The sequence below is a fragment of the Barbus barbus genome (assembly GCF_936440315.1).
Source record: "Barbus barbus genome assembly, chromosome: 12".
NCBI lineage: Eukaryota > Metazoa > Chordata > Actinopteri > Cypriniformes > Cyprinidae > Barbus > Barbus barbus.
The window spans coordinates 28,204,993-28,232,960 of record NC_136740.1 but is presented as its reverse complement, the minus strand read 5'-3'; the positions used below and the strand labels follow the sequence as shown (position 1 = coordinate 28,232,960).

The 27,968-nt window shown below is 37.9% G+C and overlaps 1 protein-coding gene across 1 annotated transcript; it reads right to left on the bottom strand.

Moving 5' to 3' along the window:
- Positions 1 to 125: 125 nt before the first annotated feature.
- LOC306878112 (nuclear receptor subfamily 2 group F member 5) lies at positions 126 to 14,435 on the bottom strand. The gene is made up of 4 exons (XM_079430235.1): positions 13,467 to 14,435; positions 5,516 to 5,796; positions 3,048 to 3,294; positions 126 to 1,656 (listed from the first exon to the last, which is right to left on the bottom strand). The coding sequence occupies exons 1-4, from the start codon at positions 13,831 to 13,833 to the stop codon at positions 1,340 to 1,342; spliced, it is 1,212 nt and encodes a 403-aa protein (XP_079286361.1). The 5' UTR covers positions 13,834 to 14,435; the 3' UTR covers positions 126 to 1,339.
- Positions 14,436 to 27,968: the final 13,533 nt, after the last annotated feature.

Here is a 27,968-nt window from a genome sequence, read left to right as displayed (position 1 = left end):
AGATCCATTTTTTTATGCACAACAGACTTAAAAACTATTAAGGAGTGGCCCAAACCATAATAATACGAGAATGAAATGAGAAACAGGAACAAAATGGCAAAAAAAAAAAGCCAACAGCAGTAATTCTGTGAATGACAGACTTTTATTTCATTATTTCATTTCTCCAAACCTAAAATACAGAAAAACATATTTTGATAGAAATATTCTGTGAACTAACACAACAGGTCCTGCTTTCAAAAGTCCAATGGCTTTTATATCCAAATGCTGCCTTAAAAGCTGTAGTGCCATGTTAAAAAATGTGACAATGGGGTTTAAACATATTCAACCGAGCAAGAAAGTAACAAAAATACTTGATGAAACCTACAGTATGCTACACAAAATACCTGGTCATCAAAGGCAGACTATTGGCATCATTGAGGTCTTGAGTTTGTTGGGTGAATTAGGGTAATCTGGGTCATTTTTGCATGTTTGACTCTCACCTCAACACTTTACACAATCAAACAAGACTTCATCCTATGACTACCCAGTTAGAATACGGTACAGTTAGCATAGACTTTGTTGGGTTGGACACATCAGAGCTTTCCCGACATTCCCAAATGTCCCAGAATACCCTATTTTAACCTAGTGTTTTTCTTGAAGCTACAGGAGATAAACACCTGTATTTCACAAGACGCATGTTGTGCTTGACACGGCAACATTCTGTCTAGATGTGCTGATTATTTGGATGCAGCTGAAAAAGCACGGAAAGTGAGGGTTATCTGGCTGGTTTCAAGTGCCTCTTTCAAGTCTTCCCACTTCATCAGAGACCTAAACGCAAAAATCAACAAGACAAACGAAATTTCACCTCAGTCATCAGTTCCACAAAATGCTCCAGAGAGTTCAGTTGCCTGTCCTACTTTGGCAATGCCTTTCTCTCCAATGAGTCCTGCAAGAGTCACGCCTTTCTCTCGGTTGTATTTGGGCGAAATACAAACCCCTAACCAAACAGACAGAATCTTGACTCTCCCGTTAATACAAGTGGTTTTTGAGGTCCATCTAATAGCTGTTCTAATAAAGTTTTGGCATCAGCTTTAATGGCTTCTGGTTTAGTCAAAATCAGGAATGGACGTTCTCGTTCAGTCCTCGTTCATAGAAAACCTCTAGGAAACAGTTTGGTGTCTATATGAGTGCTGTGGTCCATTCCCCTTGACGGAAACAAATAGCTGGTGCTTCAGGTAAGTGAGCAGGTGATGAAGTGGCAGAAAAGGGGCGTGGCTTGCTGACAGATTCCCTGTATCGGCCATGACCCCATGGTGGCAGGGGTGTGATATAGATTATGGGGGTGGGATCAGGGCCCGGATCAGGGCCCGTTCTCATTGTAATGGAGCGAGATGGGCCGGTCTCTCTGGACGGGCATGTAAGGCCAGTTGTAGCTGGAGCCAGAAAGCAGCATGTCCCGCAGCAGGGTCTCGATGGGCGTTTTGCCTACCAGTCGCACAAAGAACAGCTGTTCAATAACAGGAGAAGAAACGATGCGCAGGGAGGGCAGCCGTAACAACAGGCGGCCGAATCGGTTGGGTTGATTGGGGTATTGGTTCCGCACGTACTCCTCAAGAGCGCACTGGGACTTTTCCTGGATGCTCTCCACATGGGCCACATCAGACAAACCCATGGCATCTGAAGAAGTAAATAAAAACAGATGGGAAAATTAAGAAATACTGTAGAACAATCTAGAACATCTATCAATCCATCTATCCATCTTTCTATCAGTCAATCAATCTGTCTATCTGTTTGTCTGTCTATCTACAAACTACCATCTATCTATCTGTCTGTCTGCCCATCCGTCCGTCCATCTATCAGTGTATTAACTCTGGTTTAAACTGGATTGTGGGTTATTATTGAAAAGACACATCTGAAATAATCAAGTGTTTATAAATGCAGGTTTAAAGGCAAGATCCCCATCATCATTCTCTCTGTCACGCTACTTATCACTGGTGTACGCATACACATAATCCTGCTCTAGCTTCAGTTCTGATAACAAAAGATTAATTGCTTCATATTTCTATGAGGGCGAGGATACCCGCTGAGCGGGACACAACCGCCACTTCTGTCCCATGAGTCCAGATAAAGACATGTATAGTTACGGTACGCAGCATTTTGTAAGGGGGGTACTGATGTGTCAGTCCCTGGCGTAATGTCAGCAGTGACAAGCCTTGCGTGCTTCTGCGCCAGTCCCCCTCGCGCTGGCGTTGCACAGCAAAGGCATCCCCCTCTCTCTTTGTGTTTCACAGTGTGAACACGCTGGGAGCTGCCACCGCACCGCGTCGGCCAATCGGGGCGACTGCGACATTAGAGGCCTGTCGGGTGATGTGAGGTGATAGGAGGTTTGGGCTGAGGTTACGGGCCACAAGAGTTTGTCTGTCCCTGTTAGCTCATGCTGGCGGATCCCGGCAGAGGGTGGAGGGGGGCTTTGGCTGGAATTGCAGGATGGATCACATTGATGCCCAAGGCTACAGAGGTTATGTAGGTCACGGCCAGACTGAAGCAAATCCCTCTTGCTGCAACTCAGCATGCATAATTCAGTCATGTTGGTGGAAGTTGAGGTGGGGCGGGGGGCTGCTTGCCTGGTTTCAATAATAGATGGAAGTGTGAATGATTGAGTGATAAAAAAAACGAATCAAGAGCGGTGGGTTCAGCCATCCATTTGGAAAAGTGCAGGTCTGGGCTGGAAAAGGTTTTCTGACAGGTAGAGCAGGGGATCAGAAATCATCTAAACCAGTGGGCAAGACATGTCTCAGTCTGAAGCTCTGTACCAAAGCATTTGGCAGCGGCACGGGAAATCCTGCCAGTCGTGAATGTTTTGGGTGTAACACATTATTTGTACTGTAACGTACGTTATGTAATCTGGTACCCTTTCTATTTATTTAGCTTTCTTAGTAACAAACTAGACCTAAACAGGTCCAGGTGTTTTCTAAATGGTATTATTGGGGTGGAAAATGTTTCTCTAAAATGGACTCATAAAGTAAATACTAATCAAACCAAGTAGCCATTAGGTTAGTTGTTCTTACCAGAGGTGAAGAGTACGATGGACTTCAAACAGGAGTATTCGGCTGTGTCTACCTGAAGGGCTTTCAGTTTCTCCACCTGCTCTTGGAAGACCCGTATGTGGTCCATGAAGGCCACCACTCTTTCAGCTGACATGGGGGAGGCATGTAGACCAGCAGCGGCCAGCAGGGGCGCTACATGCAGCGGCATAGAGCACTGAGCAGCATTTAGAACGAACAGTTCACTCCACGACATACGCAAGAGCGCCACCTACACAAAAAAGGCACACACGTGTGAGATATTACAACAGATGATTTGTTTTTAAATATGAAAAATACTGAAAAAATAAACCTTAAAATATAAAACGTGAATAGAAACGTGTTTCTTGTTTAAAGTCCTAAAGAATTAAAAAAAATATATAGCAGAAAAATTACATAAATTTAATTTAATGAAAAAATGTAATGGAAAAAAAAACATTGTCTTCTATTATTTTGCTGTCATTGTTAGCAATATACCACTCACGGCTGTGTATTACAGTCATTTTAACTTGGTCAAGTGGGTTTCAGGAAATTATCCCTTATCCATTGTAAAATCACAATAATGATTTATTGCTTTTAGTTTCTTAATAGATGTTCCAGACAGTGCATGCTACTCCCAAGAAAAGAAAAAAAATTATCTTACCACTTTTTGTTATCGATTCAATAAATAAAATAAATATTTTTAAATATTAGCTAAAAAAAACTAAATAAATAATATATATATATATATATATATATATATATATATATATACACACAGTGGTGTGAAAAAGTGTTGGCCCCCTTCCAGATTTTTTTTTTTTTTTTTTTTGCATGTTTTTCACACTTTAATATTTCAGATCATCAAACAAATTTAAATATTAATCAATGATAACACAAGTAAACACAACATGTAGTTTTTGAATGAAGTTTTTTATTATGAAGGGAAAACAAAATACAAACCCACATGGCCCTGTGTCAAAAAGGGCTTGCCCCCTAAACCTAATAACTGGTTGGGCCACCCTTAGCAGCAACAACTGCAATCAAGCGTTTGCGATAACTTGCAATGAGTCTGTTACAGCGCTGTGGAGGAATTTTGGCTCATCTCATCTTGGCAGAATTGTTGTATTTCAGCCACATTGGAGGGTTTTCGAGCATGAACCGCCTTTTTAAGGTCATGCCACAGCATCTCAATAGGATTCAGGTCAGGACTTTGACTAGGCCACTCCAAAGTCTTCATTTTGTTTTTCTTCAGCCATTCAGAGGTGGATTTGCTGGTGTGTTTTGGATCATTGTCCTGCTGCAGAACCCAAGTTCGCTTCAGCTTGAGGTCACAAACAGATGGCCGGACATTGTCCTTCAGGATTTTTTGGTAGACAGCTGAATTCATGGTTCCATTTATCACAGCAAGTCTTCCAGGTCCTGAAGCAGCAAAACAGCCCCAGACCATCACACTACCACCACCATATTTTACTGTTGGTATGATGTTCTTTTTCTGAAATGCTGTGTTACTTTTAAGCCAGATGTAATGGGACACACACCTTCCAAAAAGTTCAACTTTTGTCTCGTCAGTCCACAGAGTATTTTCCCAAAAGTCTTGGGGATCATCAAGATGTTTTCTGGCAAAACTGAGACGAGCCTTTATGTTCTTTTTGCTCAGCAGCAGTTTTCGTCTTGGAACTCTGCCATGCAGGCCATTTTTGCCCAGTCTCTTTCTTATGGTGGAGTCATGAACACTGACCTTAACTGAGGCAAGTGAGGCCTGCAGTTCTTTAGATGTTGTTGTGGGCTCTTTTGTGACCTCTTGGATGAGTCATCGCTGCGCTCTTGGGGTAATTTTGGTCGGCCGGCCACTCCTGGTAAGGTTCACCACTGTTCCATGTTTTTCGCCATTTGTGGATAATGGCTCTCACTGTGGTTCGCTGGAGTCCCAAAGCTTTAGAAATGGCTTTATAACCTTTTCCAGACTGATAGATCTCAATTACTTACTTTCTCATTTGTTCCTGAATTTCTTTGGATCTCAACATGATGTGTAGCTTTTGATGATATTTTGGTCTACTTCACTTTGTCAGGCAGGTCCTATTTTTCAGGTCCATTATTTCTTGATTGCGAACAGGTGTGGCAGTAATCAGGCCTGGGTGTGGCTAGAGAAACTGAACTCAGGTGTGATAAACCACAGTTATGTTTTAAAAACACTTTTTCACACAGGGCCATGCGTGTTTGTATTTTGTTCTCCCTCCATAAAAAACCCTTCATTTAAAAACTGCATGTTGTGTTTACTTGTGTTATCTTTGATTAATATTTAAATTTGTTTGATGATCTGAAACATTAAAGTGTGACAAACAGGAAGGGGGCCAACACTTTTTCACACCACTGTGTGTATATATATATATAAGTAAAAATGAACTTGATTTACCAGTTTATAAAATAAAATGCATTTATTCATGTATTAATTAAAAATGAACTTGATTTACCTGGTCCATGAGCTGCAAGTCAGGAAAGAAAGGGATGTTCTTCGCCCACTCCACAGCGCTGAAGAGCAAACGGGCGGCCAATTCACAGATATTCTCAATGCCCATTAGGTTGTTGGACTGCATGCACTGGGCTCCATAGCGGGACGTGGGGTACGGCTCAGCCCGTAGGAGCAGAGAGATGAAGCCTGAGAGATACGGCTGCCCGTTGTATGGGTCACTCCCGTTGCTCAGGTACTGTCCTGGACTGGACTGCGAGTTGGACATTCGACCCCTTTGCACAGCTGAGGAGGAGAAAATAAAAAGCAAAGAACCATTAGAAGAGGATATTGATGTGTTTTCTTGCAAAAACATACAAATCCATCCGCCAAAATAGATCAAGTGCCCTTCTGCTTTTTAATGTCTAAGCAACTGCAGTCATAGCATTTGTGAAACCCATCAGAGAGATGCCGACCCCTCTGCCGTCCATCAATGGGTAACACTATGGGCGAAATGGTGTTTTTCACACTTCTTCAAACAAATGGTTCAGCCAGAGGCGAAGGGCAAAACAGAGGCCATTCCTGTAACGATGCAGCTCAGTGCCCATTTGGGAAACACCTGTTTAACTATCCTGCTGTCTGGCCAATATCTCCATTTACTATAAACCAGAGGGAGCATGAAATGAGCACAGAATGAAAAAGAGACTGTGTGTGTAAGAGAGAGTGACAAAAACCCAGAGGAAAATGTTATTGCTCAGAGGTTTCACAGACATAATAGAGTTTCGTGGAAGTGTCAACTCTCATCTCACTTGTTCCTCATAAATGACAGACCAGAAGCTGAAAGTATCATTATTGTTTTATTTTAATAATTTGAATTAAACATATTTATCCAACGGCACATGCAAACCCTGAATCAGATGAATGGTAAGGGGGAGTTAAGGTTGAAAGAATGACTAAACAAGGAACACGATACTCAGAAAGTACAGATGTAGGCAGATCCAGGCCGATTAATTGACCGATATTTGAGATTGTCAGCATCAGCCCACTAATCAGGTTAGGACAGTGGTAGAAACACAATGACCAACAATACAGCCACTCAGTAAACTCTTGCTAGGAAATCACACAAGATCAGTACTCACAATGAAGATTAAAAGGAAGGAACAAGTCCACAAGCCTCTCATTATGATATGAAATACAATCATAGTTTCCTTTAGGAAGGGAGAAACAGAATGGTAAGGATTCAGACATTTTTGTTTTGGAAACTGCTACATAATGAATGCTTCAGCAATGTGTATAATTTACAACTGAAGCTTTTCCTATTCTTTGTTTTATACAGTTAACGAGTGAAAAATATTTTATAAATGTAATTTGTGAACAAACAATAGTAGTTATTTTTTTTTAAATACACTACCAGTCAAAAGTTTGGAGTCAGTTCATTGATTGAAAGAAGTCTCTTCTGCTCATCAAGGCTGCATTTATTTGATAAAAATACATAAAAACAGGAATATTGTGAAATATTATTATAAATGTATCTGTATAGCCTACAATAAGTGAAGTGAAGTACTGCCATGTATGGTGACCCATACTCGGAATTCTTGCTCTGCATTTAACCCATCCAACGTGCACACACACAGCAGAGAACACACACACACACACACACACGGAGCAATGGGCAGCCATTTATGCTGCGGCGCCCGGGGAGCAGTTGGGTGCTCAGTGCCTTCCTCAAGGGTACCTCAGTCGTGGTATTGAGGGTGGAGAGAGCGCTTCCCCCCACCTACAATTCACCTACGATTCACTCCCCCCACCTACAATCCCTGCCGGCCCGAGACTTGAACCCGCAACCTTTGGATTACGAGTCTGACTCTCTAACCATTAGGCCACGACTTCCCCTTTTATGATTTACAATAACTGTTTTCTATATTAACATATTTTAAAATATATATTTTTCCTTGTGATGCAAAGCTGTATTTTCAGCATCATTACTCCAGTCTTCAGTGATCCTTCGGAAATCATTCTAATATGCTGATTAGCTACTCAAGAAACATCTCTTGTTATTATCAATGTTGTGCTGCTATTTTTATTTTATTTTTTTGTGGAAACATTTCAGAAGAACAGCATTTATTTGAAACTGATTTTTTTTTTGTAATAATGTAAAGTCTATGCTGTTTTTTCTTTCTGGACCTTTTTTCACATTATTGCTCTCTGCATGAAGCAAACCAGAAAATCAGGATGGAAAACTGCAAAAAATTAGCAAACTCAAGCACTCTAACAGCATACATTTCTTCAGAGCCGAAGTTGAACTGCATTCTTATGAGGCTCTGATAAATCAATAAGTGAACGTGCTTCACGTGTGTCAGAGGATGATCACTTGACTCACACTCAGAGGGCAAAAGTTACGGTAGCTGGACTTTCCTGTTCCTCGTTTGTTTTCACTGTTTGTCGTTCTCTTCTGAAACTGGTTGTGATGGAGGTCTGGCATACCATAAGACATAAAGGGTGGGGACAAGTGCACAATATTTGCTGAGCATAAACGTGTGACATTGGGTGTTCAACCACATTTCTGCACAAACATTTAATCACTCAGAAGCACAAATTCATTAAACCTTACTGACTGAATTATTTTGAATTAGGAGCAATTCACACTTAAACAAGTAAAATAGAAGTGCATGCTTTCACATAACATGAACTTAGCTTATGAACAGTGAAACCAATTGTAGAAATGCATTTTACCATTTTTGGTTTATCATTTTTCTTTTTCCACCAGCAGTGTTATTTTAGTATTATTTATACAGTATTGATTGATGTTTTGAAATAGTATTTATTTTTTATTTTCAGTTTTCATGTTTTTTTGGTATTTTTAATAGTTATATTTGGCTTCAATTTATTTAATTTTTTAGTTTTAGTAATTTTAGTACTTCAACTTGCTATGACAATATTTATATTTCTAATATTAGTTTTGTAAATTTGTTTTTCATCTAATATTTATTTTTATTTCAGGATTTATTTCAATCAATTTTTATAGTTTCAGTTAACAATAACTATACATGATTATCAGCATAAAGTAAAAGCAATGTCTTAATAATTGTTATGCCCCTGTTTTTTTAGTTCAATATTGTGAAAAATGCTTCACACCAGTTTTTTTTTCTTTCTTTTTTTTCAAAGTTTTTCAGATTTCTAAAACTTCAAAATCCCTTCAAAGTATAAAATATCTAGGAGTCTCAGACTTTTGAACACACCTGTGTTTGAAGAATCATAAGGCTTTATGTTACACAGTAAATCAGAAGGAAGAGTCACCTCTGCCAGAGGTCACCTGTTTAAACAGGTTGAACAGCAGGATTAGCCAATCGACCAGGTGGCAGAGTGATATTTACCCAAAACCCATAGAGAGCTGTCACATTTGGACTTTGCTATGATCCTGTCTATTATTAATGTTTACTTTCCATTGACCTATATTTCACCCTGCACATGGGAAGAGACTGACTTATAGGTCATGGGATGAAGTCGGTTTCAGGATGTTTCCAGAGACGCTCGGCAGAAGCAGCACGTGGTGGACATGTGCTGTTTACTGCATCTGCACACATGCTGCCAACATGTAGTCCTAATGTGACATTTTCACATCCTGGGCCATTCTGCATGAAATCTTGGAATCTGCTTGGATTACAAGTGTTATTTTAGCATAACTGAGATATGTATGTATTAGGATACAACATATTACAACATATTACTATACAATAAATAGTGTAGATGTATTATATATTATTATTAACATTATTATTGAAGTATTATTTGTTGTTATTATTACTTTGAATTTGTTTTAATTTTTTTTTTTTTTTTTTTTTTAGTTAGTTAGTTATATTTAACCTCAACCCATATTTAAAACATTTTTATTAGTTTTTTATTAGTACAATTTAAACTAAATGAAAATTTAGAAATGTTTCCTTAGGCAACTAGCTGAAATAAAATGTTTAATATTGTTTTTTTTTAATTGAATACTAACATTTGATTTTATTTCAAGTAATTTACTTTACTGCTGCTTACTGGCCCAAGCCAAAAGTTTCCACCCCCAAATCTCTTTATTTATTCTGGTTTCTATATAAATTCCTCATTCTATGAGATTTTGTATGCCAGCACTTCTGCATGTGAATGTCAGACTTCATCCAGTCCACACTGGTCGTTTTCTAGTTCTGACAAAGGTCAAGACCTTGTGCATTGGAACATTCCAGCAGATGCACGTACTTGCAGAAGCCTGTGGAACTGACACGGCAATCACACTGCTTTCTTTCAATCAGAGGTGCCCTTTGTCAGGCTGGAATGTCAGTCATGTCAAGAGCAGCCGTAAGGTGTAAAAACAGGTAGAGCAATCGAAGAAGAGGGGCGCTAGGAGGACGATCATCTCTGTGAGTCTAAGACATGAACGCGCTAGCTGAATCCTTCAGATCAATCTGCTATTACTTACATTTACACTCTTAAAAAGATTCTTTATTGGCGTTGATGGTTCCATGAAGAATCTGTAACATCCATAGAAGCTTTAATAGGAACCTTTATAGTGGCAAAAGATTCCTTAGTTTAGATTATTAAAATGTTCTTCACTACAAAAATAGGCTAAATGTTCACTGAAAGGTTCTTTGGAGAACCTAAAATGATTTTTGGTTACCTTTTATTTTAAGGTGTTCTTATTACAGTGTAATTATACATTTAAGTACTGAGTAATATAAATTAATTACCCAGACAGCAAGCAGTGTCGTCCCAGATTAGGCCCACCTCTGGCCCGCATGGATTTCACACGGGCCAGATGTGGGCTGGATCTGGGCCAAAACTATGTTGCTGTCTGGGTACTTACCGGTACTTTCCATCTGGTTAGGGTTAGGATTTGGGTTTGGCTTAGGGTTACTTGCATGTAATTATGCATAATTAATTGTTGTTATTATAATAGTTTGTACATGTAAATTAGATGGCTGTAAAACCATCTATTTTTAATCGAGAAGGTCACATGATCTATTCTGTCTGAAATCTGCACTAAAAAGTAAATGCGTATACATGCATCCGTGTAACCGGCAGCGTGATTCTGCCTCATTCATTACCAAGCACACGTGAGGAACTCGTAGGAGGAGAGAGTGGGATTTCTGAGCACTGCAGAAAACAAAGAACCTTAGAGACAAACGCGTTTGACCTCATCCGTAACAAGCAAGCCATGCAAAAGTTCAAGAGTTTGATCTATCAAAGGCATTATCTGTCTGATATCTGATTCTAAACATACATTCACAAACATTCAACTAATCCTGTCAATCAAAGGATATATAAGCATCTCACTGCTGTTGCAATTCTTCCTTCATCCTTGCATCGCCTCAAAACCCAACTTTATTCTTAATACTTAATGGCCCGGTTTCACAGACAGGGCTTAGTCTAAACCAGGATTAGGCCATAGTTCAAATAAGGCATTTAAGTCATTTTTATAAACATGCCTTAGAAAAACCATTACTGGTGTGCATCTTGAGACAAAACAAAGGCACTGATATATTTTAAGATCAGTCAGTGCAAGTTTCTTTCATTTGAAACAGCTCAGATTTACATTTTAGTCTAGGACTAGGCTTAAGCCGGGGGACTATCTGTTAACTACCAATTCTCTATACATTAATATTTCCATCTTCCTTTAATCAGGTAGTGCAGGAAGATTTCTTAGAATATCTTAAAGCCAAATCCATTCATCTATATAACACTCGAGCATTAAATGAATCAATCAACCTGTAATAACCAGGTGCACAGAATCTGATTTATTTTGCACTCATATGAATCCATGCATGCACTGCCAGAAGAAGCCCTTGGATATTTTATGTAAAATATACAGTGTTGAGGAGCCCAGACACGACACTCAAGCAGAAACTGTATCACATTCTATGAATATATCATGATATTTATGTTGTTTATTAATTTATCTATGTACTTATCAAAGACTGTCTCAATTTGAACCTCGGAATGAATCTTTATAAGTGCTACAAGACTCTGTTCACTATCGTTAATATGTATATATGTAAATGTGAATACTAAACATAAACCTCATCCACAAGGTCCACAGTATATGAGCCAAGTGTTTTGTTTGTTTGGTTCAAACTGTGTTATGACTGCAGATTATCTGTGCTTCTCTTTGCAAGTGACTGAATTGCATAATTCAGAGACGACATCATTTATGAATGAAAAGAAGAAACGAGGCTGCATGTGTTCCTGTCTATATCTATTTTATCTGAACAAATGCAAAACAACCTGAGTGAAGGAAAAAAAAAAAGCATATTATTGATTTAAATGAATGCATGCAAACAGGTAAAGCAAACCAATGTCTTGTTTTAACTAAACTGTTGAGGCATCTGATGTTTTCACAAATTCAAATAAAAGTGTAAAACATAAAGGCCGTCATTCCACATGATTTCAATGCTTTTACATTTTAGTTTCAAATAAATGCATTCAAATAAGTCGCAATGGAACCGCCTGCCATAGGCTTTTCTTTAAAAATGTAAACACTAAATCAATTATGAGAGACAAAACAAGTCATACAAAAAAGAATTAATAAATTCTATAAAAAATGTTTTTTTGAATAACTGGACTTGTAATTCTTTGGACTTTCATTCCTTTGTGACAACTAGCCCCGGTCTCCACTATCCATTGGAAAACTAGATGTTGATATTTTCTAATTCAACAGGCCACTAAGGAATGCCAAGTATAAAAGTGGCTATAGAATATTATGGACCTATATTTGTCATCTTCTAACATGAAGCCCATCAAAGGTCAACAGACTAGAGAATGAAGAGGTTTTCTTGGGTTCTTTCAGTTTAAAAACCTGACTAAATGAATTTTCCCTGCAGTAACCCAATTGAATGAGGAACTTGGCAGGGCTTTCACTATTAACTGCAGAGGACAACAAATCCACCACCACAGAATTAAAAAAAGAAGCCTAATAATTGAAACTTCTTTTGAAATGGACCATTTTTGAGGACGACTTTGCAAAATGTTTATGCCACAAATTAGAATTTAAACTCCAGAAGTCTCATGTTAATCTGCAAAGAAGGGGATTTCTTGTTTCATTTGTAAAAAAAAAAAAGCTGTTGAGTGATATTTGGACAATTAAAAAGCAAATAGCTGAGATTAGTCAAATTCCACATTATATTATTATATACAAAATAATGATTAAATAGGTGCATTGTTAAAATAAATTGCTGTTGCAATGAGCATTTAAACAGAGGCTGAAGGAAAAAAATCTTTTCATCATAAAACAAACATTCATTAATGGTTATGTTTATCATTCTTATGAAGAACTTTTTGTTTTTGTTGTTGACGTTTGGTTCTTTAGAGATGAAGAGAGTTGTTTGAGCAAAAGTTTTCGATTGTAGGTTCTTCTCATTAACACATGGTTCTGGGTTCTCAAAAGCACCCCTAAAGCTACATAGATTACAAAGAACAATAGAATAAACAGTTCTTTGAGGAACTTTGCCCTCAAACCTCTTTATGGTTCTATAGTTGAAAACTTTAGATCTGTCACCTTAGACATCAAGATATGTCTAGTATTCTGTTTGAAAGAGATCCCTTATTGATTTGTAGTCTATATTATTTTACACTGTAGCAACTAAACTTTTTGTGGAAAATATGGTTACAATAAAAGTTCCATTTAGAACCAAAATTCCATAGTGATGGGTTTTTTTTCCAACTCATCTGCTGGTACTTTAGAGAACGAACTAATGATCCAAATATCACAACAATATATATATATATATATTTAAAATCTTCAAAGATCCATATAGCCAAACAAATCAAGAACATTGTGGTTTGTTTGTTTTGGGTTTTTTTTTTTTTTTTTTAATAGTGTTTCCAAGCTTCATCTATATTTTTTAATCATTTTGTATTTCTGTTCAGGTTTATCCTACTACAGGTTCTTCAAAGCTATATTTTTCAATTGCATGCAGCAGTTAAGCGCTGTCAGGTCTTACCCTCTCTCCTCATTCCGACCTTCAAGCACTTCTTCAGCCGGCAGTACTGGCACTGGTTCCGATGGTGCTGGTCGATGGGACAGTCGCGGTTCCCCCGGCAGGTGTAACTCAGGTTCCGTCTGACCGAGCGCTTGAAGAAGCTCTTGCAGCCCTCGCAGGTAAACTGGCCGTAGTGTTTGCCGCTGGACTTGTCCCCGCACACCATGCAGTCCACATTGGGGATTTTGTCCCCGGAGAGCGCGTCGTTGCCCGGGGTTGAACCTGAGGGAGTTCCCGGTGTCCCGCCGGGCTCCTGACTGCACATTTGCAGCTGGGAGCCGGGATCCGCCGAAATGTTCTCTTGCCACTGATTTACTACCATTGCCATGCTATCCCGCAACACTTTCTGTGGCAACGACCGATACAATGCGACTCGTTTCCAGCGGGGAGGAGAGTTCAAACGATCTGAGAAGATGACCTCTTCCTACGACAAAAACTTGATAGAGCGAAACTTTACTTCTCTACTCAGAGGAGGTCTTGGAATATTTACAAAGTAAACAAGAAGGTGGCATAATTATTGTGAGAGAAATCCCAAATGCATGTTCATCTTGGAGTTTCAGAAGCTCCGAATATACTGTCAATCATGCGCGATAATGTCCGAGCGAACAGGAGAAGACCATCCGTGCGAAACTTCACGAGCTTCTCGAAATCCCACTTTTGCGTTATATGTATTATTAGGTATTTAAAAGAAAAGCGCGCTTTCCAATCATCATACACTGATACGATACCAAAGAGCAATCTTCGTCCAAACAAGAGCGCACGCGAAATATTATTGCGGAAAAAACATGTAAATAAAATAAAAATGAATAAACGCTAACGATTCTTCACGTATGACAGTTCTTTGTACCTGGAAAGTTGCTAAATAATCCCTCAAAACTTGACAAGAGGAGATTCGGCGTGTTTCACTCTCCAGATGTCTGATCCATCTCCGAGAACCGTAGTTAAGAAATCGGTGAAAGTGACACTAAACAGCCGTGGTTCCCGGAGCTCCGCCCACCACCGTGCATATAAGGACATACTGACCATATTAGGATATGACGCCTTCACAAGGGGCGGGGCTTGGATACGATGAGCTTCTCAACTGGTCAGTGGAGGTGATAGAAAAAAAGTCTTTGTCCAATTGCTCTTGCACAATTAATGTGAATTGTTTCACAATCTCAAGCAGAGAGAATCTCAAGAGATCTTGAGAAGAGACATGAACACTGATTATTTTTTATTATCATTAACAGAGTAGCCTATAAGTGGCAAATGTGAATTATTCTGTTTTGATCTGTTAACACTTTATTTCATAACGTTCTGTTCTAGAATAAATGATTCAATACTATGCACTGTTTTTATTTTAAAAAACTACTGCACATTAAAAATTTTCTCATCAGATCGATTCATTCTCAAAATACATTTATGATGCATTTCAGTAATAATTTCAAAATGTTTGCATTCAATTTTATCATAAAATCCAATATATAAACATGTTTGTTTTGTACACTTAATTATTTCAGAAATAAATAAACAAACAAAACTAAACGTGTTGACTTCTACTTAATTATAATGAGAGAAAAAGAAAATGAAGGAATCTGCATGCTTGTGTTTATTAGTGCGTTGTGGAGGTGTTAGAGTTTACACCATTTGACAAAGGCTCCTCGTAGGAGTCTTCACTTCTGTTAGTTTAGTCTGTATTGAGCATATTGGGAAGCTGTTAATGCACAAAGGCCACAGTGTAAATTACAGTGACATGCACTGGGTTTACCATTTCACCTAAAAGCTGTGAAGAAGCATAGAAGTTAAATGCATTGAACTAACTAACTGATGTCACAACTATTTAAAATCTTGTTTATATGCAAATTAAAATTGGCATCTGTTCTAAATCATACAAAGTTACTTTAATAAGAATTTATTGGGGATTGCGTTAAAAATTAATTTGATTGTGTATATTCATGTAGTACAAAAGTAATTTGTTTACCTAAATTTTGACAGCGTAAAGAAAATGCTGCATTTGCCAAAATACAACCTTTTTAAGCCTTGCTCGTTTTTTTGTAACGTCTCCAACTGATTTCAGACAGAGAAAAACACTTTGTTTCCAATATCATGGAAATTTTATGAAACTACATTTGTTACATTAAAAAAATGTTTGCAATAAACACAAATTACTGTGAAAATGGAAAATAAATTAGGATAAGAAAATTAACTCATATGTCAAAAGTAATCATTATGCAACAAACTCTAAATGTGATAGTTTTGTTAAAAGAGATTTTTTTTTTATATTTCTTTTAAAACAGTTTAAGAGCACCTCAGTTCCATAGAGATGCATTAATATTTCCCATCTCCGTCTCAGTGGGGAATTTCCCTCAGTGAGTAAGTGCAGCACCAGTTTAAACAGTTATGCCTCCCTCTCTGTCCAACGTTACATACTAAGTAAACACTCATCTTTGTGTTGATGCCTTAGCAAAACAACAGCAATAAAACAATCATAACACTGCCAGCATTATTTACAATGAGTTAAAACATGTTTAAATGTGAAGCATATAGTAAATAAATGGAAATGAAAGAAAATAAATTATTTACATACTCACAAAACATATGGTCCCCAATTAGGCAGCATGCAAAGAAAAGAACTTGATGTTATTGTTGTCCCTGTTTAGCACGGCACTTCTAGTGCTAGAGGCCATAAAGTTGGCCTTTAGCTTAGCTTAATTGTTGTCACATGTAACCCTACCTGTCCTCCAATTAGCCTTTTGACTGGCTATTAGATCATTCTGTGGCATAGTGACAAAGGGCGTTATTTGGTGATTATGTGTAATTCTATACAGTGATGGCATTTAAAATGTCCAAATGAAATGAATGTAGCTTTTTAATATCCTTAAATTAGTGGTTCACTTGAAAAATCGCTCATTATTTACTCACCCTCATGTTGTTCCAAACCCGTATGCTGTTATTTTTTCCGTGAAACACAAAAGGTGGATTTTTGAAGGATTATCAAACAGCTCTTTTCCATATAAGGACAGTTTATATCCTGTCAAGCTTAAAAAGACAAAAAAAAAAAAACATAAATGTAGTCCATACAACTTGTGCGCTGGTCAACTTGTGTCTTCTGTGGTCATGAAATAGGAAAGAGACCAAGGGTTACAAACAATGTGATCCGTCATCAGAACTTGAATCTGAATGTGAATAAAAACAACATACAGGCTTGGAACAACATGTGGGCAAGTAAATAATGAAAAAATCTATTTAAGCATTACTGAATCTGCAATGCTTGAAAGGTGGAGCTATATCAAATTGTGTGATCATCACCAGTCCAGTACAAACATCCATACATCAGATGCATCTCTGGCTCTGATTGACTGTCATGATAAATGCACAGGGAGCTCATGCCTAGTATAAGGTGACTGATGACTGCAGCAACTGGCACAGTGACTCCCAGATTGAGGTCAGGGAGTAAACATGACCACATAGCATGGCCTAGGAAATGCAAAGGCCACCAATTTGCAGGTTAATTTATGGAAGCTTTGACAGTTTGTGACCCATGATTCAATGCCCCGTTTCTGACGTGAAAGACAAGCCAGTCCAAAAATGTACCTGTAAACAATCACTTAGGTAACCTGAGTGTGAAGCAAAATATGGCCTAGAACATCCGCTTTCTGAATGCCCAGGAAAGGACAAAGTTAAAGTTAGGAGTACTGAATGATCAGTTTTCATTTTTTCACCTATTCTCAGATCAATTAAAAGCTCAGAATAAAGAAAAAATAGTTTTGAACATTTTTAACCCTTTGATGCACTACATGGTCTAAAGTGACCCGACTGAGTAAATTTTTTCTATATCTTTGCAAAAAAATTATTTAATCTTTCAGAATTCCAGGAATTCCTCAATTAACTTGTTTTTGATCATCACACATTCTTATTTTACTTTTTTCTTTCTTGAATAAAAATCATTTTTGTGTCACTACCCATCTTATGCACAACATGGGTCTAAAATGACCTGTATTCATTTCCTATGTTATTTTTGTCATGACTGAGTGTTTATTTGCTGACTCTTTCAAATAAATGCATTTTATCATTTATTATTCCAGGTATTTATTAAATATCTTGTTTTAGATTTCCACAAATTATTATGTTTATTTTTCCTTTCTTCGCTTTATAAAAAACACAGTTTTTGTATTTCTACATCAATTTTACACACATGGGTCAAAAATGACCCATATAGAAACCTTTGATTATTGGCTATTTTTGTGCAAGTAGGAACATATTTACTGCAGAAAACTATTCACCTGCCCCACATTTCACAACTCAACATGGCTGCGTTTGTATAATTGATGCATTTAGTCTTATTTTATAATTTATTACCACAGAAAATATTTGATATACTGTGGAAGATAACTGTACATAATATTATAATGTTAGGCTAATGTTACCTTGACCTTGAAATCTATTACTAGTGAGACAGAGAAACATGTCCAATACTACATGCCTGTTGTTGACATATTCTATTTTAGCTAGGTTAACAAAATAATGGTTAAAATAACATATTATATACAAGTATATATCATTACTGTCAGGCAGAAACCTTGTATCTACATATTTCATCCATATTTATCATTTTATTTTTTGTCATAAATCAGTGCTATTGGTGTTGGTCTACATAATTGCTAATTATTTTAACAAAATGTCTTTATTCTTTAGTTTTTTCATACTTGCATAGATGGGTCATTTTTGACCCATGTGTGTAAACTTGATGTAGTAAGACAAAACCTAGGGGGAAAAAAACTAAATATTAATTTGTGGTCATTGTAAAAAGATATTCTGAATATTCATGGATCATGGAATTTATAGATAAGGGAATATTAAATGCTGAAATAAACTGATTTCAAAAGAAAGAAAGAAAAAAGCTCAGCGAAGCATTAAATAACATAGGAAATGAATACGGGTCATTTTAGATCCATGTTGTGCATTAGAAGGGGTTTTCATAGCGTGTGCATCAAAGGGTTAAACAGAACTATTGCAGCCAAAAATGTAGAAATGCTCAGCCAAAATCTTAAAATGAAATTATTTGAATCTCAAGCTAATATGATGGTTTCACACACACACACACACACACACACACACACACACACTATACACATACATTCTAAAAAAAGCACAAAAGGCATCAGCTCAGAACAAAGTGTTAAATTATTTCTATTTAAACTTAATGATCAACCATCAATAAATATAATAAAGCCATATATAACATAGCTTTATATATATATATGTATATATATATATCTATATATATATATATAATGACAGTATTGTCTATAAAAACACTGGTTTATAATATAAGGACAGATTTACATTTTGGATGAGTGCCTTTACATTTGTGCTTCATATTGTGGTTTATTCGGACAGTGTGCTCTTTCCTCTGTCCGATTAGACTTGATTAAGAGGTTAGACGTTGTGAAGCATGGCGTCTTTAACTGAGATTTATCTGTTCCTGTACTGACCTCTATGGGGTTGCCTGCCCTCACCCCAATGTCCTCTAGATTTATTTGGTTATTTGTTTATCTATTCTGAGGAGTCTTGCATTTCTCCCTAATTTTTTTTTTTCCTGTTTATGTATCCAAGTCTCATTTTTCACAGTGGAAGCAATATGAAGCTCTTGCCATGTGCTGATACAGTCAAAATACGGGTAAATGCACTGATGACCTTCATGACCTGGACACCCGCCTGAAGCTCAGCCCACAACGTTCTGCATTGTACTGCTGGAACCATACCACAGAGAAAAACAACCTCCAGGTTTTAAACTGAAGAATTTGAGTTAGTTTTCCATTGAGATACCACATCAGATTTCCATTCGAGAAGGCCTTGAGAACAAAAGTGAAGTTCTTAGATTTCTATGTCAGCTAAAACAGGTTACAACTATCACAAAATTCATTCAAGCAACACCAAAACAGGCACTTGTCTACACACATTTCTTATTAGGAGTTTCTGGGCTAAACGGGGAGAGCAAGAGTATGTGGCTAGCATGACCTGACATGCCTCTGAAGCTGGAGGGGGTCTTGACCTTTGCTCCCGGGCTTCAAACCTAGGAAGATGAAAAAAAGGGATTGGTTAGGAGGGTGACTCCTTAAACAAGAGCTTCTGTTTTAGACAGGAATGTCAGTTCCATAAAAAGATGCCTATAGAGAAGGAAAAAGCAGCCAAAAAAGAACCAAGAGATAATGAAGATATAAAAGAGTGTGTGTGTAGATGGTGTGGGGAAGACCGGGGCTAGTTGTCATATAGGAACATTGTCATAAATGCTCCATTTCAGTAATTATGTTGGTTTCTTTAACAGTGGTTTCATATGTATCAACAATAGTTGATATATAACATCTAGTTCAAAACCCTCTTAAATATAACCATTTTAGTAAATTCTGTCCTTCAAAATAACATTTCAATAGATCATTGAACTTGTGTAATAGCCGTTAGCCTAAACAAGACAAGACAATAAAGATAATATATAGATAAATTCCAACCAAAAGAACAGTGTTCTCAAGGCATGGGTATTTTTCATGTGTTCATAGGCTGGGGCAAGTTGTCAAGTGTTTTATATGTTGCAGTTTTATACTTTTTATTTTATATTATTTCTAATAGCTTTGAATGAAGAATGCTTTTATAGCATTTTGTTATCTTGTTTAATGTTTTACATTTACCAAAACATTTTAACATTACTATTAGTTGATACATTATAAACTGACATGAACTAAAAATGAACTAAAATATACAGTATTTATAAATTAACATTAACCAAGATTAATAAATGCTGTAATTTCTAGTCACCATTGTTTTTTTGTGTCACTTTTCCAGTTTTGCTGCTTTATGAATTTGTTAAATTTTGCTGCCTGACGGTTCACACTGTGACTACTTAAATATATAATGTGACAACATGCCCCGCTATGGTGTCAACGTGTTAAATTAAATGTAATGGTGTATTTAAATGACATGAAAAATACTGACAGGAGTAAAAGTGTGACATCCGGTCTCCTCTGTAAAGTCTAGAGAAATGTATTAATTGCATCCATCACCTGCAGAGGGAAATGACAATATGCATGGTGGGAAATACAGCAAAACATAGTTTTCTACCTTCATTGCTCTGTGTGTTGATCTTTAAAACAGGGAAATGGACTTTGCCTCTCGCTGAAATACAAAACATGGCGCTCATGTACAACACGTCACCGGAGAAAGATATTTGATTATAAATGATCAGACTGGAAGACTGTGACCAATGAGCTTAACAAGGCAGAATCCTGGGCTGTAACAGATTTGCTAAACACCCCCACCAGCCTTTCTGCCATAATGTGATGTTCATGGCCATTTTTACCACCGGACTTCAGTCATGCGATGGAGCAATAAATTACTCAAGCAGGCCCGCTGGAGGGAAAGTCCTTGTGACTCTTCTGCGGCTCTAGCGGAGAGAGCGTGACATAGAGGGTCACATCTGCAGATAACCTTGTGTTTTCTGACTGTTTTTCTCCGACATGACGGCCGCCTGGAAAGCACACATTACCCACCCATGGAGGGCTGGGATCTGCTCTGGGTGGAACAGTGCTGACACGTACCATCAATACATCTTTAGCAGAGCATTTTTGTTCATGTCATTTCTGTGTCCAGCAGCAGATAAAGAGGCCAAAAACAGGAAATAAGCGGGAACGTGCGGAATCGTGAAAAATTATACTGCTGATCTTTGGAGAAGATTAAGAGTCAAGTTATGCTCAAGCTTATTATAGACAAAGTCTCATAGGACTACGATTGGAACACGTCTTCATATTATTTGCATTTTTGGTCAATCAGTATGGATTTTCATTTGACAGTTCTTGAAGTTTTCATTAGGTTTCCTAAATCTTGAACATCTGTTTGCATCCTGACACAAAGGAAATTCTGTAACATAGTAAACAAATATTCATAATATGAAAACATCCCATTATGGCTATGATCACTGAATGTTCCTTGCTTTTCTTCTTGTTTCCTAATCTAACGGTCTAATATATGTGGCACTGTACATTGCAAATATCGTTGGCTATGTGCCAAACAGTTTGGATAAAGTCATCTGCTAAATGCATAAATATAAATTATGGAAGATATTTAGAGGTGTGGTTCATCTTTAGTATAGCTTGCAGTAATCATTCAAGAACTTTACATTTACATTTAGCATTCCTGTAGCATCCGGTAGCAATGCCAAAGTCATTGATTCGGTTCCCAGGGAATGCATTAAATGCATACCTTGAATGCAATGTAAGTCCCTTTGTTTAAACGTGTCTGTTTAATGCATAAATGTAAATGAACTGTAGTTCAACACAGTACTAGCAATGCCAAGGTCGTGGGTTCGATTCCCAGGGAATGCATTAAATGTATACCTTGAATGCAATGTAAGTCCCTTTGTTTAAATATGTCTGCCTAATGCATAAATGTAAATGTACTGTAGTTCAACACAGTACTAGCAATGCCAAGGTCGTGGGTTCGATTCCCAGCAAACTTACCAATGCAAGCCCAGATTCTTCCTTAAAGCAAAAGGTGCATGAAGAATCTGCGCTTGCATCAGACACGGTGTCCAAGCGACCTGGATTTCACGTAGAAGGGAGGCCAAATTCCCTGCAGTTAAAATCTCAGACGGTGGTCTTTAACACATTCTCTCTCCCTTTCCCTCTGCCTCCCAATCCCAATAAAAACCTTCTGACCACCGGTTGACCTTTCGCCGTTCTTCCCCCATCCAATGCTCTCTGTTCACTCCAGCACCGCAGACCAGTGGAGGCCAATGGGGGCCAGCAGCTGTGGGGAGGGGGATATGAGGTCACGGAGGTCACGGTACTGGTAAAGTCATCGGCGAGGCTCCAATGTGGGACATCATTTCCCCCCTTCAAAGCCAGTCCTGACGTCCACGGGGGCTGCCCCGATGGCCCCGCTGTTCCTGAGCTTTCAAGACCTGAGACGGACAAGGGTAAATAAAGTGATACCAGGTGTTAGCTTGCCCCCTTCCCAAAAAATCCACCAAATCGGGGCCCCATTTCACACTAAGAAACACCATACGGGTGCGTGAGGCATGGCAGCGTGGCGGCCCAAGCCAAAACAACAGTTTGGTACCGCCTAATCCGTTGAGGATTGAGTATGCAAATTCAAAGGCATTTTAGCTCAGATTTTGGAATAGAAAGAGGTGGGGGCATCAAAGCCCACGACCACCACCAAAAAAAAAGCTGACCCCTTGAATAACTGTGAAGATCAAGCCAAATGAATGGGAATCATTGTGGCGAAAACAAATCGGCTCTGACAATGAGTGAAGAGCAAACAGAGAGAGACGCTGTCAGCGCACAAGTGCTTCTGCTCTGGTGTTAGAAGCAAAAGGGGCGGCATTGAAAGCTCCACCATGTGCAGGTCGGCCCCTCTTCTCTTTCCGAAACCCTCTACAACTGTGCAGGGGCCCCAATTAACGCTAATTAACATCAACGACAGGCAAGAGGTCATTAGTCCAGCTAATCCGTGGTGTACATTTTCCTCCTGGAACCCTGCTGGCCAATTCTCACCCCAATCAAAGAAAGGACACGTTGTTAAAAAGGCCAGCATCAAAGCTTTTCCACTCCACAAACTGCCCCATTAGTCCAAGATCTGGACTCGGATGGGATGGAACTCAAAGTCCCCCCGAGGGCTGGGTGTCAAGCCAAGTCTCTGTGGTTTGAATCATCAACAACTTGTTTGGGTCCTTCATGATCCACGGCCATTTGCAGAACAGGTGGTCCATGAAAGAGGTTAAAGATGTGATACTGTAAAATGCTCCATTATGGGCGATTCATTCTGGCAGGCTGTACTGTAGTGGAGGATCCAATGCTCCGAGGGGTGAAGAGGAAGGCTCTGTACCAAAACCTAGTTAGCTCCCTATGTAGGCAGCATTTTAAGGCATCATATTGCTGTTTTAAACAGGCTATTTTACCTTATATTTGTATGTTTCGGAGCTAAGCAACATGCTAGTGACAAAGTAAAACATTCTAAATCTAACTTTTCTTAAAGTTATATCTCCAAATCAGTCACTTACGAGGTGGTATATAGCCAGTAGACAGCAAGGCAGCTCATTCAAGATTTGGAACAGAGCCGATGTCACTCTATGATAACATTACACTGTCTAGAGGGGCTGAGAAACACATTATACAGGGCAATGACTCACAGCAGTGGGGTTAAGAACAGTCAAAGATGATGAAATGCTGAATGATGAATGTATTATTCTGGGAATATTACTTGATATTAAATTATTTAAATTAAATTAAATAATAAAAAAATATTAATATTAATAAATAATTATTAAATAGGTGGTCTGGCAAGATTTATTAATATAGTAATACATAAATAAATAGATGAAATATATGCAAATAATTAATAAAATATTTAAAACATAATTATCAATAATTGTAAATAAAACCAATAAATAGACAGTTAGCAAAAATGATAAAATACATAGTTCAACTGGAATATATTTATAGATTTTATCAAATATATTAATATTAGTCACACAAACGTAAGTTCATTGTTTAGTAATTACTTTAGCAACTGCTTTTTTTTAAAGCAACTTTAAAAATAAATGTGTAGCAAAATATGTATGATTTGAAAAGCTGAAATTATTCTGACTTGAGAGTCACTCCTGAGACACAGAGCACATGTTGGATGATGATCATTTACAGAGTCCACAATAGAAAGACTAGCAAAGAACACTGAAACTGTTTATCCTTTATATAGAGCCCAAGACTAAGCTTTCTAACAAACAAAACGCCAGGGTGAGTTACAAGATTGATTTTGTTTGCCTCCGTTTGATGTTCTAAAGCAGAAAGGTAAAAATTAACCCACTAAAACAGTAGAAATAAAGAAAAACAATTAATCCAGAATTTGCAGAGAATTTTAAGCAAATAAAATAAATAAAAAAATTAATTAAGTATCACATTGTTTGCTCAGAGTAACTGATTCTGTCAGAATGGAATGGAATGATAAAAAAAAGTTTGGTTTTCTTTTTCAAAAGATTCTGAATATCACAAAAATGTGCATAAGAATTTAACTTCTAAATACCACAACAAACATGTATTTTTAGCTCACAATGAAATGCTGAAACACACTTTTAAACTAATTACTTCTGTTGTTATAAGAGAGTTCATCACGTAGCGCAGGGGTCAGTGGTTATTGGGAAATCATGCGTTTGGAGGCAAAAATGTTCTTGTCTGGCAAAAATATGTGCAACTTTGAGTGAAACCTCATAAAGCCTCAGAGCTAAAGGGCAGTTTGGAGATGTTTTAAATAAAAGTTGCTCACACATATACCGGCACCTATTGCTCTAGGGCTGTTCCCTCCCCTCCCCCGGCCCTGAAACCCGATCTGTCGGCATGCAGTTCGGAATTCTTCATTCACCCTGACATTTGACCTCTGGCCTTTTTGGCAGCGCACAGAAGAGAAGATGAAGTGTCCAAGGCTCTTTTTCTCCAACACAAAAAATCTCCTGTTCTTGCAAGCCTCCCACACACACACATACACACACACACACACACACACACACACACACACACACTTTCTATCCCATGTATACCCCTTGTTCCTGTGATACAATTACGTATAATATCTGGCTAATAGTCTGTGACATCAAGGGAGCATTTTAAAAGTGCGATTCCCACTCTCCTGTTCAACTGCCCACAGTCTAGTGCAACTTAAAAGCTTTGCACAATGCTTTCTGAACCATCTGACCATTATGAGTGGTGTATTATGAAGCTCCGCTGTCATTTTCCTCTTTGATTGCACCATTACAATGTAATCAGTGTTTGAGCCTGAGTGAAAAGGCTTCTTGTACTGCTTCTGAGTAATTCTTGCCTTGCTAGTGTGTGCGCACAGCTTTAGTTCCATTCATGCGCACCACAACAAACTGACTGTTGAGTGAGTGTCGAGCCATTTGATATACTGCCTCACTTTGTCAAGCCGTTATCTTGCTTTGTTACTTTTCCCTTTTACTTGAAATTCAGCCGAATAGACAAACACGTATGAAAGAACAATGTCAAATAGGATCTCTTTTATTTCAGTTGCTCAGCATTAAGATTCAGACTTTTGGTCTTCATGTAGTGTGTCTCCTTTAGAGTATCTTAAGTATCTCAAACAGTTTCAGATCAGATTACAAATGTACAATAAAATATCATTATGATCTCTCTAGCTTCACCAAAGACCAAATTATCTGAGATACAAGCTTTTATGTTTATACCTCATTTGCATCTATTTTTATTTCCTCTTTTATTTCAGGAGAAACATCAGAGACAAAGTTAACACACAGCAAAACAAGCATGTATTACTTGTTTCTCATTTTTTAAATTGGGCAAAATTCTTCAGTAATATTAAATGTATCTCAACAATGCCTCAAACTGTGTTCAAATGTGCAAAATCTTCTCAAAGCAACGTTTCACATTAATGGCATGGCTTTTTGGTGTTACATTATGTCTACAGTAGTCTTGAACATCTTGTTGATAGCTAAATGAAACACAGTTGAGAAGTTCTGAAACTATTGTCTTTTGTGGAGACAAACTCAAAAACAGTAGATATTATGGAGTTCTGAGAAAAAGTAATGGAAAAATAAGAAACAAATAAAAACATAAAAATAAAAGTATAGATTATAGAGAAGAAATTGATGTGGACAGCAGCTCAAATGACTCGATTTTAATGAAAAATGTTTGAGATCCCACTGAGATCTTTGAATTTTAATGACTGACTTTGAGCTTTGAAAGGAAATCTTGGAGAAACATCTGAGAAAAAGTTGATAAATGAAAGATAACTGAGAACTCCTAAGTCTACTATTTTGGAAATTGAGTTTCTGAGAAGAGAAATAAAAATAAACAAAAGCATCTGAGAGACCTTTGACTCTTAATTGCAGACTTTGATGATTCTGAGCACAGTTTGAGAGATTGTTGAGATGTCTTCTGAAACCCTAGAGACACTTCTTTAGCAATGTCAAACTGTGCTCAGAATTGCCATTGCAATAAAAATCCACATTCATTTTATAGCTCAATTCCATCATTGTACTTGTGTCTATTTGTTCGTCAATATTTGAGGAACATCTCTGGCAAAGTTGATACTTAAATCTAACAAATGAGAACTCCATTAAATTATGTGAGCTATGAACAAACAAATGCAATAAACTTTTCCTCTTTAAATAGAATAAAATGGGCCAACAATTAACCTGAAATCAAATGAGCCATAAATGGGTTCATCTTTAAGTTCGAGAAAGTCTTTTCGGAATACTAAGTGTCTTTTTTTTTTTATTATTCTAGGAGAATCATCTGAGACAAAGGGGATACTTTAAAACAGTTCTCAGTTATGATTACATTAAAGTATCAACTTTTCCTCTTTGTTTAGACTAAAATTACCTGTCAACTAAACCTAAAAACAAATGTTCATCAAAGGTTTCATCTTTAGAATCTGGAAACTTTTTTTAGAATTCTCAGGAGTTTTTTTTTTTGGAATTCTAGCAGAAACATCTTAATATTTAAAATGTAACATAACTAAGAACTCAATTAAGTCTCCTGAGCTATGATAGAGCTTTAATTATGAGTTGCTTTAACTATGCTGTTTGGATTGATAAAAGTAGAAAATCTGTAAAGACAGCATGTGGTTTCATTTACTTGTTATTTGAGGAATACTTTCAACCCCAGTAACCAAGTATGGTGGATCCTTAACTGTGGAAAATCAATGAAGGAAAAGCTCTGCTGATCCTCCACACCGTGTCTGATTAAATGTAGCCGATTTCTACGCCTGTGCTTAGAGAGCCGTGGCCTGAATGAAGAGCCAGAGGGAAACCAGTGTGTGCTGTCGGCCCAAAAGCCCCGAGGGCAAAAAGAAAAGGATCCCGCAAACTGGTTATTATGGTCATTCCTGATCACAGAAGGCACCCCCCCCCCCCCCCCCCAATATAGTCTATAGCTAGGATCAAATCGACACATGGCTACACACGCCTGTGCATCATAAGCACGCAGAAGCAAACACTAGGCCTCACAATAGGAGCATCAGAACCTGTCCTAACGCTATCCCCGGGGAATCATGGGAAAGAAGCTCAGAGGGGAAAAAGCCTCCGCATCTGTCTCCTGCCTAAAGGCAGAGTGGGATGACATTCCTTCACGAGCGTCCCACCCGCGACAGGCTGCCCTATGAAGCCATCATTCACCCGATCAATGGCTCAGTGGCCTGAACCAGCCTCCCCAGGAGCGAGAGAATAGGGTGAGGAGGAGCTGCGGGCTCCAGAGGGCCGGGCGGCCCGCTAGCGCTGTGATCTTTCACTCCGGCCAGTGAAGAGGCAGAAGGGAAAGTGATTAGCTACCCTCCTCTCACAGCCAGCCACAAACAACAACCTCCACCGAGGAAAGGTGCAACCTTTTTAATGGAGATACGACACTCAATACACATCTTACAATATGCAAGTGTTATTTATACTTCCAATGAACTCTTCAGTTAAAC